Here is a 17036-nt window from a genome sequence, read left to right as displayed (position 1 = left end):
TCAGTTGTTTAGATATTTGATCCAAGGAAGACTGCAACTTTTTTTTTTCTTTTAACTTACCAGTGTTTTTACTGATGAAATTATACAATGACTGGATTTGCTTTAAAAATAATACTGAAAGGAAGAAAAAAAAAGTGGAGGATGACCCACAGAAACAAAGCTGGTCATAGAGTGATTGAACCTGGCTTTTTTTTTTTTTTTTTGGCCTTGCCTTAATTACTAACTTACTGCAGTAGACTCTTCTCATGCGAAGAGTACCTGGATCTCTTTTAAGTTCCCTAAGGCATTCCAAGTGAGCTTGCCCTTTCCTGTACTGCAGCTCCATATATCCATACTCATATATGTCACACATTTTAATTTTCAGAATGTATTGACATCTGTCTCCATATTTGATTCAGTAGCTTCATCTATGTTCAGCTTAAAATACGGAACCTTCGGTGAAAACTGTCAATAAGAAAATAAGAATGCATTAGTAGATAACTATTTCATTCTATAAATCTGTATAATTTTTTCCCATCTTAAACACAGATTTTTATAAATTTTGTGTCAAGTTGAAAGAAATGGCAAAAGTGAAGATTTAATATATTTAAATGTTTGAGCTCAGTAGGCATAATTAATGCCCAGCAGAAATTCTAAAATATGAACTATTATTATGGAAAGAGTGCAGTTTACAGAGAATTATAAAAAAAAAAAAACACCTTATTTTGGAAACCATTTACCTAATATTTCTTTACATTATTTTAGCCTTAGATTTGATTTTTAGTTGTTAGTATTTTATGTGAAACCTTTAAAAATGTTGCTATTGGTTTATCTTTTATTCAATGTTTAAAAGATGATTATTTTATTTATTGTTTTGTTCTTTTACATAAATCGATGATTTTATCTTTCTTTCTTACAGGATAGAAAATATTGTTGTAAAAAACAATAATAAGAAGGTTGAAAAGTCTGTTAATAATATTTGGAAAATTAAAGAGCCCTAGGCTATGCCTGTATCTGAGAAGATACTGGCTAAAGTCATGAACCTTATTGTCACTTACATTGGAAACATTACAAGTTTAATCCTCCACTAACATAATTCAAAAAAACAAAGCTATTTTTCTCTACAAAATCACATTAGTCTCTCATTTTAGCTGAAAATTCCCTGTTTGACAAACGAGAAGATAAAAGTAACATGCAGTAAGAATCCAACCTAAGGGATCTGAGTGCCCAGGTTCATCAAAGACTACTGAGAAGATGCAACAGGAAAATAATAATCAAGGATTCCCTCCACAGATGAAAACTTACATGACAAAGTCAAGATTATTATTAAGTCAATTAGTAATATCGTAATTTTTAATAAGTGTGGTATATTTCCCTGAAATGCAGTGCCCCATAATGTAACCAAACTTTACTGGGCTGCCAAGGGACAAACAGCTAGTATTATTTCCCATAGCCTTCATATCCACTCCACAGAGTAGAGAACAGCATTTTGAAATATTTTCTTGGAAGGAGAACATATACTCCTTAAGACAAAACTACTATCACAGGCACAAGAGATTGTTTCTGTTTTAAAAAAAATTTTTTTTAAATAACAACTGGAGATATTCTGCTGACCATTTTGTATGTATTCTTCTGTATGTGACTTACATTCTTTATTTAAAATATGGTCAAATGAGTTAATAAAATATGTTAATTATGAAGAACTAGGGAATTCATTTTTCATTTAGATTTAATGTGTACAATTGCATATGTGAAAAAAATAAGAGGGAATCAAGGTATTTCCCTCAAATTATCTATAAAATATACACAGTGGCCCCTGGTAAATGTGTAGAGATTTTAAGGTGACTAGTATGTTCTTCCATTTATTCCAGTTTGAATGAATGTATCTATTCTCTAGACCTTTTTTTTTTTTTTTTTTTTTGATAGACAGGATTCAAATGCAGGCTGTATAAAACAAACCTTAAAAGAGAATCAATAGTTTTTGCTGTCTGCATTTCATATGAAACGTACCTGAATCCAAGGTCATCCACATCATGAGAATTTGGACACACTTGAGTGAGTTTTAAGAGAAAACTCTAGGGAAAAGGAGGACAACATTGGATTTTAACATGCTGTGTGTGTGTGTGTGTGTGTGTGTGTGTGTGTGTGTGTGATTGTTTAAGACCTTCAACTTAAGTTCATTTCGGAAAGGACAGTATCAAGTTATCAATGTAAAGTGGAACAAGGCTGTGTGAATGGTTCATCAGACCTCTAAATACATCAAAAATTTTTAAAAATGTGCATTTTTTCTATTTTGATTTTGTAAACAACTACATGGAATCTTTATAACTTTAAAAACACAACACAACTTAATGAGACTTACTGTTTTGATTGACCTATTTAACATTCTGCATTGTTTTATTGAAGACTAAGGAATTCAGACTTTGGGATCTTGATGAAGAAAAATTATATGGAAGAATTAGTGCTAGTCAGGATGCTATTGGAAGAGCAAATAGATATTGATTTGTTAGAAACAGCAATTAAAACCAAAATTAAATAAGTAAACCCTGCATTTTTTTTTTTTTGTCTATTGTGCCCCCCAAAGAACAGGATTATTTCCAACTATAATGTGAAAATGTCCCCAGAGAATTTATTCACTATTAGTTGGAGGGTTTGTGTTAGGGAGTTTGATGTGCAAATAATTGAGAATATTAAGAAATATCCTGTGTATCCAGTGAGAGGGTGTCATTGCATCTGTGAGAGGAGAACATCTTCAAGGTGTCATGCCTTCTCAGAACTCCTTACTCTGGCTTTGATAAAGATTCACAAAGGATACACTTTAAAAAAAAATCCGTGGCAAATTTTAATCCAAGAATCCGGGGCGACTTTTGATGCTCAAGCTTTGAAGTTAGGCATTTTCTTCGCCATCCTTTCTTATTAATTACCTGTCCTAGGTAAATTTACTTTAAAAATGAGAAAACTGATCCTATTTCTCTATGGAAATTAAATGGAATATTATAAGTGTAATATATAGATATATATAGGTTGATATACAGGTTCCAACAATTGTTGAGTCTTACAAGACATAGCTATTAACTTTCCAAGGGATTGTGAAATGATTGGATGACAAATGACCAGGTAAAGTCTGAGTTTGAATGATCGGATAACAGGGTATTATTCAATTTGGAAGGAAATTGAAGATGAACTAGATAATCCTCCTTATTTGACAGATGGAGTCATGATGTTACTAATATGTATAGGTAGGTCACGAGCTTTCACAAAGATGACTCTCAACATGAATTGTTTGCTATCATACAATTAATTATTTCATAGGCAACAACACCCATGCAACCAATGTTTATGAAAAAAGTTTTCAAAGTACTAGAAACCTGTTCTCTATTTTATCAAGATGGCGTCTGGTCACCTCTACTATCATCTGCACATCTCCACTGGGGTATCCAATATTAACATGTACTATCTCCCCCTCATCCCTCTGCCTTGACCTCAACTCCTCACTAGAGCTCATGGGCACTTGAAGCCAAAGTACCTGTGTAGCACCTTTGGGAGAACTTGTGTCTATATTTGTAAAAAATATATTTGAGACCATTATATGCTATAGGGACAGCAATCATATACACCCATAGTTTAATCTTCATGTCTAAGAGATAATCTAGCAGAAAGTTTATTCCAGGGTCTTGTGAATTCTCCAACCCGAGGATATTTCTGCTTACCTAAGAAAAAGAAAGAACTGAAAAATGCTTCTGTTACCTAAACATTGCCAGTTCAGCTGATCCCTAAATGATTTCATTTCATTGGCATTCACTTTAATATTTGTCAAATTAAGCAAAAATAAAGCTAACAAAATAATCAAACACCTAAATTTAATATACGTATATATCTTATATATACTTATATGTTTAGATATGTGTGTGTGTGTGTGTGTGTGTGTGTGTGTGTGTGTAGTCACAGTAGAAAACAGATAATTGTAAGAAAACAAGGTGGATCTTAAGGAATGGATTTCTTCCTTCACCCTCACTATTTCTTTAAAAGGGAAAGAAAAAATAAAAGAGGAAGAGATAAAGCTTATTTAAAGGCATCATTTCCCACAACATATTGGGATACATCTAAAATTGAGAACAGCCCAGAAACATTGTGCTGATCTTTCCTGGATGAAGACTGAATTTCTGAAGACTAAGGTACAAACACAGTAGAGATATGCTATCATCAAATACACTATACTGAATCTATACAATCGAATAATAATAAAAAAGTATTCTTTATATATAAAATGTTTCCCGGATACCAAAAGATCAAATAAAAATCCCACCCCTCCTGCTGTGTTCCTAAGTATAGTATATGCTCATTTGGGAAATGTTTCACAGCACTTGTCTCAGGGCGATATTTTCTGGCTTACAGGGCTGGGATCAAAGGAACCAGAATCTCCCCTTACTTAGGGAGCCATGGTTTCCTAGAGCACCATACAGCAGATGGGTGTGCATGACTGCTGCATACATCAAGCGTATTCTGGTGGAGACCTGGTTATTGACAGCCTTCGCCATGGTTGCCAGAGGCCTCACTTACATTGTAGCTGTCATTCAATCTGGAAGCCAATGGGCATTCTCTCAAAGTCAGCCTGGCCCTACTTTTCTCTTTTTGGTTGGTCTGATACGCTATTATTATCAAAAGAGATTAATTTGTGAAGTCTTAAAATCAGCACTTTTCCTCCTCCAGAAGACCTTGCTATTGTTACTTAGAAATGATGTGAATCATTGGAGATGTGATAAATTCACAAATATTTAGTCCTTAGCCCATAGCAAGGTAGATACTGGATTAGAGTGTAAAACGTAGAGCATTTAATAACATACATGGGAAAATCAGAAAGAAAATTTGGATGCCAATTCTCCAACATCATTTCTATTATTTCTCATTAACATAAAATTGGTCATATATTTTGAACAACAGTGTTCCATGGCAACTTGGAATAATATATGCCTGTATTAAAAAAAGACTAATTAGAAAATGATTCAGAGTGAAAAACTAGTGAGTGACATTCTCTTCAGTAAATAACCAATATGCAACTTACTTACAAATCTCCAAATATCTATTCACATAAAAAAGACAAGGAAAATGAAGCAAAATCAAAGGTGTCTTGTAGAAATAAGCACCTCTCTGTAGGCACATGAGCTTGAAGGACAAGGTACCAATGGCTCCAGGTGTTTGCCATGTTAGATCAAGTTTGAAAGTCTTGATGTTATCAGCACTTGTCAGATGGTGCCCAAAAACGTGCATTTTGAGCTTGGGCCCTTTTCAGAGAGCTTCATATTCCAAAAGAAGACAAATGACCACTGAAATAACCTTTAATATCTGCTCTTTATGGAAGATTTTGTCTTATCAATTAGGAAATAACTATATCTCTAAACTTTACATCAGACTGCCAGTGGGTGCGCCTGATATTAATGCTCTTCACGATGCACCAGAGTGTTTATAATCACATAATATATGGTTCTACTTTAAAAAAAGAAAAGTGGGGGTTGGATCAGGACTTAAGTTTGATTGATAATATTCAATCTTTTCAGAGTGAAAAATATATTAAAGTAACTGCTGTGAGTCACCTAATTATCACCTCCTAATTAGGTGAAATCTGTATGAATCCTTTAGGTGTGCCACAGGTAAACTTGTGATGAAAAACCCAAGAAACAAGGTTGACTTCAACAGACTTGTGAGGCCTTCCAGTTAATGTTTGATAATAGTGATAAATTTCAACACAGTAACATATTGCATATGCAACTTATGGGTGTCATATATCCTTGCCCCAAAGATACAATATTTTTAAATGGGAGCCTAGGTGGTCTAGACATTAAAAATTTGTGATGATCTTTTAAGACTCTAACAACATTACCTCTATATTCAAAATAATATAAGTATACTAGGACAATTAATGAATACCAAAAACCTTTTGTTAAATATAAAATGCATTTCTGCCAAAGTGTTTTCAACAACTGAGACCTTGAAGTTCCACTAAACAGTGTTGGTAAGAACACAATGTTCTCCTTCCCCTGCATGACATTATGTCTATTATTAAAGAATGTTCTCAAAGAGCAATTTGCAATGTATTTTCAACAGAAACAACCTCAATAAGAATTGTATATATTCAATATTTGATTCAGAAATAGTTACATTCCCTTTCAATGTAATGTGAATCTTCCACAAGGAAATTTTAACCAAAGTCTTCCCAGACTGCAGTAAAAGAAATCTTTTATATACTTTCAAATACTGTGCCTTTTTATTTAAAACAGTGTAAACATAACAACTCAACACCACCAATGATTGGAAAAAGACTGGTTATGTGAACACTAATTTCCTTGAATGCCCCATGAAAATAAGGGTAAATAAAACAGACAAATCTTCAGGAGAAGTTTCAGTTCACCTTAGCAGTGGTAAAAATATTGCTTTATTCCAAATGAACATACAACACAATTTACTGTTCTTTTGGGGGCTTCCTGTGAACTGAAAAGTCTGGGCTTTGTGATTTCAACAATTTATTCTTTCCATATTAACCACAGAAGCCAATGTCTTGGTCCACAAATAGTAGACTTGCTACAAAATAAATAGTAATGAGGATGACGAGAAAGCAAAGGGTAACTGTCAATTTGATAATTGGCTTGTGGAAATCATTTAAATATGCATGATTCAAAATAAACACACATCCTCAACTTGCCTTGTGATACTGATATCATTAATGAGCCAATAGTTGTTCCTCTCAAAAGTATTCACACCAGAAAATGATCTTGACGTTGTCAAGAGTTTTATAGGACCCCGCCATGCAAGTGACCTTGATCTAAGAACTTACTAACTGAACTTTATACTTGATAAATTTAAAGTGAACAGATCTGAGAGGGAAATTTTTTTTTCTGAATATTAAATTCCCTGATGTTTCAGAACAAATTTTAGCAAGCTTAATATGCACACACATGCACACACATACACACAATGAACATATGTGCATACAGCATACCTGTGCTCGAGTGAGCAAGCCCATACCAATGCCCGTTTGTGCGCGCACACGCACACATACATACACACACACGTGCGCACACATGTGTGCGCACGCTCCCACACACACAGGCACACACACACTGAGAAACGCTCCTTTGGAGCCCCTACACAATCTCAAAGAAAAACACTTCTATTCGCATGGTTTTAGTGACACGACATTGTGATTTTTCTCATCTCTTTTTCTATAATAATTTCCTTCACACCTCCCTCTGAGATTCTGTGCCTTCAAATTTCAGAGGGAACTGGCACATGAGAGTAGCTAAGACTGCCCCCGATTACTCCTTCTATCTCTTGTCCTCCCCCTTCCAGAGTCTTTGTGTCGTTCTTCAAAAATGAAAGAGAAAACACTACATTGGTTGACATGACATAACCTGTGAGGAGGCTGTCGAGTGAATAGAAATTTAGGGGTTGGGACCAGCAAGCCAAATGCAAGAGCCACCCGCTCACTGGCACGTCCACCCTCAGGATAGAGCTTGTCTCTTTGAAACCGGGTAACTGCCAGTGCTTTTTTATGAGGACACTGGTGCGGTGGGGCTGAGGGTCTGAATCACCCACATCTACTAAGAGCCAAAAGAGGCCGGCGTTGGGACTAACTGAAATGGTATTCAGAATTCTACCCAAAAGCTTTAGTGGTAAGCTTTATCCCTCCTGAAACATTTCTTTCCCTTTAAAAAAATATTTTGTTAAAAAACAGTATGATATGAGGGCGATAGACTATTTGGTTTCTTCTAAGTAGATGCTCTTAAATTAATGCATATAAATAATTTGTATTTAATTTCCTCTCTTTTCCTGTTGAGCAAAGCACAGAATGCACAGATTCCTCCATCTTACGTCACTTGGTCAATGCAGAGTCTCTTTGTATTTCCTTTCTTAAGACAAATTGTGCCTCGCGTTCTGATTTGGCCGTGGGACTCAGGGGGAGAAAGGCTGTGTTTTCACTTGCACTGTCCTCGGTTTCTACGCTGGCCAGTTCATAGTCCTCTGACCGCCTGGCGTCAGTCAGAATTCGGATCTGCTCCTGGACAGTTTCTAGCAATATTTTCACTTCTTGTTGTTCTGCTATAAGACAATCGCTGACTGGAATACTCACATTGACAATATCAGCAGAGTAGGAGTTTTTGTACCATTTGATGCTTTTGACTTCAGAAATCCCTGGCATTTGCATGCAGGTTTCCTCTAGACCCACTGAAGGGATGATGGGCACGGAACTGGCCCGCGTGGATGAATAGCCCATCAGGTCCTTTTGATCCAAGCTATTAAAATAGGAATTTGTCTCTCTTGAAGGCAGTTGCATATTTATGGATGCATTTTGTTGGGTTTTTAAACCACTGGATGAATACCTGAAAAAGAAACATGGTGTTACAGGTTCTGCTTTCTGCTGTGCTTCCTTAGAGCACTATTCAGTCAACAAAGCACTTCCACATGCACCATCTCACTGAATTCTCACAGCAACCCCATGAGACGGATAATATGCTCCCAGTTAAACAGAGAAGTAAACTGAAGCTCAGAGAGGTGAAGTGACTTGCCCAAGGTCACACAGAAAATAAGTGACAGACTGAGACTCAAACCCAGATCTTCTTACTTGAAGTCCAGGGATCTTTCAACACACCACAGCTGTATAGGCAGGTGGGGTATAGTCTTCCTGACCTCTATCCTAGAATACAAAGTAAATGGGGATTGAGCAGGTAAGTGTGGCCTTTCCATAGTGACAAACAGGAAACCCATAATGGCATTACTCCACTCCATCCATGTGACCACCCTCTCAGCCCGGGTTTAGTCTGTAGACTCGTGGCCACACTAGTTGGGGGCGATCAGGAAGCCCAACATGAAGCATCAAGGTGCTATCATCCTGAGTGTTTCTGCTTCACACTGAGTTTACGGGGACCAAATCCGATTTTCAGTGGCTCTCTACTCTGTAGAAACTGCCTCACTGCCAGATTGCTGAGCCTACAAATGGGATGGAGGCATACAATTCCTCTCCAGGGATGAACATGAAGTGAAGTCCATTGGGCCTCTACCAATATAGCAACTTTCCTCACATGGTTTCTGGAGCCAAGTAAGGTAGTTCGTTGGTGCACGGCAGTAGCTTGTCAAGAATGCTAAGGTACCATTCCAAGTCTTTGGAATATGCCAGGATCTGGCTAGCCCTCTTATTGCCTGTTCAGAGCCAGTGAATTTTCCAGTGCCAGAGAGTAGGGCAGGTATGTTGTAGATTCACAGAAATGTGGTTTGGGGTCCTGAACAGTAGTCCCTATTCTCTCAGTTGTTTGTCCTTAATTTAAATGTTAAATGAAACATTAAAATTTAAGCATAATCTAAACATATCCACCCTCCATAGAATAGGTCTTATTCCCCTTGTCTTGCATTACAATGCAAATAACAATCATGTTTATAAATGGAAAGAATAATTGCAATGAAGTGTCTTGCATGCTAAATAGAAGTATTTATTGTAAGGACACAATCAGAGCAATTTAGGGGTCTGTCTTTTCACCAGGCAGTGAGAAAAGATGAGGATCAAATTTAGGTGTCTTTGTAGCTCCATCCCCTCTTACTATGCCTAGTACAGAGTTGGCAATCAATAAATCCTGATCAAGTGGATGCATGAATACATGAACAAATCTTCAAGGTAAGTGCCCCCCTTATATCCCAGTTAATGTCCATTTCACACATAATAACAGCTGACATTTGCAAAATGTTTTTTAAAAGCATGCTTATGTCTAATTACCTCATTTAATTTTTTAAAAACCTGTGGCTTATTTATTATTATTACCATGCAATGGATGAATAAACTAGATTAAGGGGCACTCAAGTGACTTCCCTCAAATTATACCTTTGGTAAGCAGCAGAGGAATAAGTTAATCCCAAATTGTTTGATTGTAATTCTTCTTATCAAAGCCAGAAATGAGTGGGCATCCTAAGGTGCACTAGAACACCTTTTTAGGGATGTATAATCTTTTTTTACAATTATAGTCTAATTGTATAGTCATGTAGAAGGAAATTCCCTGGGGGATCTTATGCCTTTCACTTATACGTTATATGGTTGAAAATCTGACCCTAAAGTTTCTGTTCAATGTCTTAATTTCAATAAGAAAAAAGGGGTCAGATGTCAACCTGTTAGCATCACTAATATGCATGAAGATAGAGGATGTCTGCTTATCGCATTCACCAATGGCACAGACCAAGAAATATAATTGGGATAAAATTGTATTCCCCATAGATATCTTCTGGGTGTATCAGTGGCTAGAATTTAACAGGTTGAAATGTGATGGTGACAGGTGCACATTCTTATACCAGCATCTAAATATTCCTTGTAAAACTGTTGGGTAAAGGCATAAATATCTCAGGGGACTTAGTAAATTGTAGTCTCATGACTACATTGGCATGATGACGAAGTAGTCAAAGGCAATTCAAACCAAACGTGGGGCAGTCTTCTGAATTACGGACTTGGGTGAGAAAGAGGAATTGCAATTAGCTTATGTGTCATCTTGCAAGTCAGGTATGGGACACATGGCTGGCAATAACTGAAATCTAGAATGTTACTATAACATGGAGAGGACTTCAAACAATTAGAACTCTCCAAAAATGTGATTTTGTTTTATATCAGACATGATTTTAAGTCCCAATGCCATTACAAGCTCTGGAATCTTAGACAAATGGCAGCCTCACTTATATTTTTTCGTTAATTAAAACAGGTGGAAATACTGACCTAGGGGAATTCCTCTGGGGACTAATCTAAGTAATGTCTCTGTGCTATTCAACCAGGGTCCTCTCTTCCTTCTCAGAATGAAAGGTCCCAGACTGGTATTTGAGTAGAAGCTACATACTACTCTCCAGAAGTTTAAGCGAGAGCTAAATTTCTAATGTGGTTCTGGATTAGAAGATACTTCAGAGTTCTGTGTCCCTTAAGAGTCACTGACTCTTTCACAAGTTTGATCCATAGCTTGTCATTCAGTGACTATAAAATACCAGTTTGAGCTGCCCTTCCTCTGATCTCTCACCAAAGAAATCACAAGTGCATTTCATCTGTAACTAGGGGAGTCAAAGCATCCTTTTAAAGATGAGAAATTCCAACAGTAGTCACTTGGTTTGGTTCCCAGGGATTCGGCCAAGGAATTTGTGTTTCTGCAGGGGACTCCGAGCCTCAGTTCCTGGTGTGCATGGCCTTGAAATCAACTGACTAAATTGAAGAGATCCACTTTTCCCTCCAAAGCCATACACTTAGCTATTCCATTTATATGTCATCATCCACGAATGTGATTTTCTTCACATTTCTTTCCCGGCTTAGTGGTTCATTTAGTCAGAAAGGCCAGTATTCAATCTTGGTCCTTTTACATGGGATATGCCACCTTAGGTTAGCCATTTAAACTCTGCTATTCTTAGTATGTTCATTTTTAAACTTCTTAAAGGATCACTTAAGTCTGTAAAGTTGCTAGCTCAGTGAGGTAGGTATTCAGTTTGGATCCCTTCTACTTTGGATCCCTTCTACTTTGAAGGTGGCCATCTACTTCTGTGATTCCATTTCTTCCTGTCTAGCATATGAAGACATGAGTTTGATTTGCCTGACAGAACCTAGTTCAGAGCTCTGTAAGCCGTTGCCATGGTTGTCCCAGGTCTATCATTTGGGGGTAAATCTCCTAAAGAATCTCCTCTTCGTCTCATTCCTTCATCAGACCTCCCTATGATATGTGCTGGGTTCAAGCTGGGCTGACGTAAGTGCCAAGAAGAGAAGTCCTGTACACCAGGAGCCTAACTAGCAGACAGCGCCCACACGCTTGATAAACAAGCAGCAGATGGCTGATAGCTCTCGTAAATTCATTCACTCCCCCTCGGGGCTAGGGCCAGATTTGAAGAGGGCCTTTAGCTGTGAAATTCTATTACCAATCCCATTTCCAGTCCGGAGAGCCGGTCAGTCCCCCAGGAGTGGAAAATAGCTGTTTTTAAGAACTGAGAATGAGATTGCTCCCTGAGATTCATTGTGCTGAGCACACAGTGACTTAGAGTCACCATTTATCAACATCGGGTGCATATCACACACAGGAAAATACACGTGGCCAGCCAGCTGGAGAGAATATTCCAAACCCAATGATGGTTGAACCAAAACAAAACTACCACTATGCAGACAATAAGTGTAAGTCTCCCAGGAGGTAAAAGACAAAGCAGTGCCTGAACATGCATGGAAATCTCTGAGCCTCTGAAGATTCATGTATGTAGGGTTCAAGCCTATGCCTGGCATAGGCTCAGAGCATCCTTAACATATGGGATGAGAGCCATAACAGTACCCAATGAAAAGAAAGACAGCATGGGCTGGGTTCTCTCCCCACCCACAAAATCTCTGAACTTGATTTCCCTTCACTCGTTCTCACCCGTATATATATTCCTAAGTAACAGACATTATTAGTGATTTAAGAATCATTATCCGTGCTTAGCGATTTAAGAAGAAAAGAAATGATGAAACATGATTAATTATAATTAGAGGCTAAATGCAAGCCCCTTTTCTAGATATAAGGCAAAGAAATATGCAAACTGCTTCTTGACTTGCATTATACATTTTGGACAACCTGGTTGTTATGTTGAATTTACAAACTGTCACCCCAGATCTGTACCAAAAGTATTTTACAGCCTATTTGGAATTGCTTCAAAATTACAAATTTCTTTCTGAAGAAATCTGTTGCTGAGCTTTGTCAGACAGGGCATTGCTGTATGTATAACTTGCCAAGAAGAAAAGGAAAAGGTAAGGCTCGGTGATAGATGTCTCCTAACTGCTTTGGCCCTCAGTTTGATATAGACAGTCTGGAAAGATCAGCCAGGCCAAAGCAGCATAGAAACCTGGCCTGCCTTATCCAGAGTGATAAAAAACAGATGCAACAAGAACCTGGCTTGAGTGAGAGAACGGATTCCTGAAAGTTCTGGAATAAACCCTAATTGCATTGCTCTTGAAATTAATAGCTCTCTAATAGTTCCTGTGACAATAAATGCCAGACTAGTTTTCTGCTTACTGTGTGTCAGTTACAAGCCCTTTACACATGTAATTTTTTTTAATCTGCCCAACAACCCTTAGGAAGGTGGTATTATTTTGCCCAATTTATACATGAGAAAACTTAAGTTCAAAAGATAAAATTTTTTTCGAAGATTAGATTTAAACTCCAGTCAGTTTAAGGAAGGGCTACCATGTCTGACTGGGTGATTTATGCCAATCAGGTGAATGGGGGCTAAAATTCATCCTACTCCACTCACCATGCCATGAGCCCTTGAGGGTCTGCATCCACTTGGAGGAAAGGGCACCTTTTGCACTGCAAGAATGAACAGCAGCCCTGGTGTCCAAAGCCCATCTTTCCACACCTACACCACAAATGAACCTAGAGATCTGAGTTCAGCAAGTTGTACTTTGACAATATGCTGTCAACATTGACTGAGACATGTTCAAGAACACTCTGGGCAGAAGCAGATACTATATATAAATACATTACAGATTACTGTTGAGGGTATTGCCCACAATATTGATTAGAGAATTGAGTAATTGTTTTTCAAACCTAAGAATGAAGGAACACGTTAGTCCTCCTAAGAAATCTCTTTTTCTTTTAAATCAAAGACAAATCCCCAGTTGTTTTAGCAACTATGTAATATACTGCCTAGATAGCTATACACTTACTTGCTCCCTAGTGTTATTTTTCTGTCTCACATTTCCCTAATATCTGTTTTCATTGTACCTATTCTTTTTAGTTTATCTTTTGTGGAACAAAGATAGAAGTAAGCATAAATAGACTATTAATGACAAAAATCAATGAAGAAAACCCCAAAGAACATAATAACTCAATTGAAAGTTTGAACATTCACGACACCCTCCCTAAATTCCATTGCTTTTAAGACCTACCCTTGCCGAGGTATCATATCCTGGTCTGGGATCCTTGATTCCTCAAGTTGCTGATACGCTGGTCCCACGATGCCACCCAGCCTACTTCTGGGCGAGGGGGGTGTTCTCCTGAAGGCATTCCTATGGAGCATACCACTCCTTTGCCCTGGGCTGCAGCAAGAAGAGAGACTCCTGCTGGGATGAAAGAAAACCAACAGATTGATCCTAGCACGAACCTTGTATGTGGCTGCTCAAACTTTTCAAACACTGCCTTTTCACTCCAGATACTCAAAGTTCTAGATTAGGCTCTCCATCCATGACGGTAGAATATCTGCTAGGAGGAGACCAGAAGTTGCTGAATCCATTCACCCTTGCAGGAACTGAGACAAAGAGAAGTTCCCATGTTTCTGGCTTTCTAGTTTGGAGCACAATGGACTAAAAAAATCACAGGTTTCCAGCCAAAATAAGAGGTGGGCTTAAGGAATTCTCAAGCTCCTGATTCTCAGCCACCCTCATTATCCAGGATAGAGTAGCTATCTCTCTAATAAAAATAAAAATGGCTTTGTTATTAGATACTGACAAAAACTAAACACAGGAACTCCGAAGGGATTCACCGGGAAAAGTTCACTTGTGTTAGTGGTAGAATAAATAAACCTCATTTGAGTTGGCATTCTCTCCTTAACATATGTGCTAAATTCCAAGTTTACTACCTCAGATTTTCATCAATCTTGCGAAACTAAATTGGTTTTCTTTTGAATTTGCTTTTAATAAACATCTGATTATATATTTTCCTTGACTCATACACCCAAACACCTAAATAACCATGTTTTCAGATGCCATCACAGGGCAAAAGGCATACATGGGATATATCTTAGGTGAAATTGAGATTCCTACATAGATCATGCTAAGCAAAAGAGCTAGACTCTTTATAAAAATCAATTGCTAATTTGACTTGTTACCTATTCCATACCCATTTCCATCTCTACCCCACTGAATGTACCCTACAGCCATGGGGACTGGTAAGGAGAACTCTGTTCCTATGTAGACATTCCATGCGATGCCAGTTTATGTGGTCAAACTTGTTCTGCAGTGTTCAGATAACAAGTGAAGTTAGAATCTTTTGCTGTATTCTCATTTAACTCTAAAAATACCAATAAAGCCATATGGAGAAAGGTGAAAATCATTTTCAAAATTTCAACAAACCTATCAAGTTCTAAAGGGACCAGTTTCCCAAAGTAATTTTACCCATGTCACTACATTAATTGGTGTTCTGGAACTTTCTCTCCCAACATTACTGTTATTTCTACTTAGTAGATACAAAACAAAACATCTCATATATTTAAGATCTGAGTTTGAGAACCTGACATTTGAGAGCCAGGAGACACTTTCTTGGTTTTGGCAAAGTGAATGATCAAACTTTACCTTCTTCAAGCCAACATTAACTTCTCGAGTTTGTACAAACACTAGGTCATACCTTGCAACATATTATACCTTCATTCTTTATCATAATATTTCTTGTATGTTGACAACATGGGACTGCTAGTTAGGTCACTGAGGCCACAAGTTTAAAGAGTTCCAATAGCTCTTTTTTCCCCTCCCTTCTAGCATCTATCTCTATTATCCAGGAGCTATTATGGCGTCTGTGGGGGTACTCAGGCTTTGGTCCTAGAATTAGCTGCATCTGAGGGTGCATCTCAGGTCTGTACATTACTAGCAGCATGATACTGGGGGAAATATTTCTACCAGTCAGAGTCCTGAAGGGAAAGAGATGGTACTCTAATTTGGGTCATTGGGGAGATTTTACTATTTACAAAGGTGTCTTCAGTGTTTAAGGGGGGCGGGAAAGGCCAACATAGGGCACTACTGTATGTCGGGCCAGGTGACAAGGGAGGCTGTTTATATCACTGTAACTGAAGGGACAAGGGGAGGAGGAAACTATCAGAATGAAGAGGGAAGGGGAGTGGTAAGGAAAGGACCACCTGGCAGGCACTGTGGCCCCCGGGAAGAGGGACGAGGGATGTAGCTGAGGCGAGCAGGGAGGGAGGGCACAGAAAGACCAGGACTTCAGTCTCCACCCATCCTCCCATCTCCTGCCTGTGTTTTGTATTGACAGCAGACAAGAGAGCCTGCTGCTCTTTCAGTGCACAGGGCAAGGCAGAAAAAGGTAAAAACTAAATATGGGTCAGAGAGGTGCCAAAGGAAGGTATTAGCATCGTGCTTCAGTATCTTCATAGGACTGCAGTAGGGCTAAAAGAGAGATTATGCATGGAGCCGGGCAGGGAGTAGGGGCTCAGTGCAATGAGCTCCCCTGACTCCTTCTCTTCACCTGACAACTCGGGGGCTCATGGTAATCACCGAAAATCCTGGTCTTATTTCACTCTAAAAACCCCACATATGTGCTGTCTATAAGAGAGTTATATTGCTAAAATGTAATGTAATAGGTATGACATAACATAATAGATTTTTCTTTAAAAAGCAAGAGGATTGTTTTCCCTTTGAACTAAACATGAGAAATAATGGCTTTGAATTAATAGCTTTGTTATAATGAGTTATCCAAATAAGTCATGTTTGCAGTGCACAAAAAAGAAATTAATTATTCATAGCTAGCCAAACTGTCACAACAACAAAGTCTTCCACTATGAACTAGTGACCCATCTTCAAAAACAGTTCTACACCTATTGATCAATCAACTATTCAAGCCTTCTAACCCAGTGGCATTCGGGAAGTTATAGAGCAGTTTGCAGGATGTATAAATCAGTGACCAGGTTATCAATCATGAAAACGTTTAAGTCTACTGCATGTTTTACAAAACAAAAGCTATGATATATTAAACTATAATTTACAAAGTTCTAAAAGCGCTTTATAAATCAACCCTTGCCTATCTATCAGGACACAATGTATGCCAACAAATACTGCAATGTCATTGAACCAAACAAAAAGGAAGATCTCTTAAAAATGTCCTTATTTGATTTGTGAGTGGTTCCTAGAAACATAGTAGAAGCCAAGTTTAAGAAGGGGGTATGTCAACAGACAAGGAATAAGGTCAGGTATTTGCAGCTCAAATACATTAGAAACTGTAATTCTTTTTTATTTCAACTTTAAAACATTGATGGCATAATATAGTCCTAGAATAATATTATACATAATTATTTTACTCGACTGGATGGGACAC

The 17036-nt window shown here is 37.8% G+C and overlaps 1 protein-coding gene across 1 annotated transcript in view; it reads right to left on the bottom strand.

Annotated features, from left to right (window-relative positions):
• Positions 1 to 1868: 1868 nt before the first annotated feature.
• NRG3 (neuregulin 3) overlaps positions 1869 to 17036 on the bottom strand; it is a 1018029-nt gene continuing 1002861 nt past the window's right edge. Inside the window, 3 exon segments of the mRNA XM_032423542.1 lie at positions 1869 to 8354; positions 8597 to 8668; positions 13886 to 14056. Of these exon segments, the coding sequence (XP_032279433.1) occupies positions 7847 to 8354; positions 8597 to 8668; positions 13886 to 14056 (751 nt within the window). The 3' untranslated portion in view covers positions 1869 to 7846.

Source organism: Phoca vitulina, unplaced genomic scaffold, assembly GCF_004348235.1.
Source record: "Phoca vitulina isolate PV1807 unplaced genomic scaffold, GSC_HSeal_1.0 scaffold29, whole genome shotgun sequence".
Taxonomy (NCBI): domain Eukaryota; kingdom Metazoa; phylum Chordata; class Mammalia; order Carnivora; family Phocidae; genus Phoca; species Phoca vitulina.
This window is presented reverse-complemented; position numbering and strand designations above follow the sequence as displayed.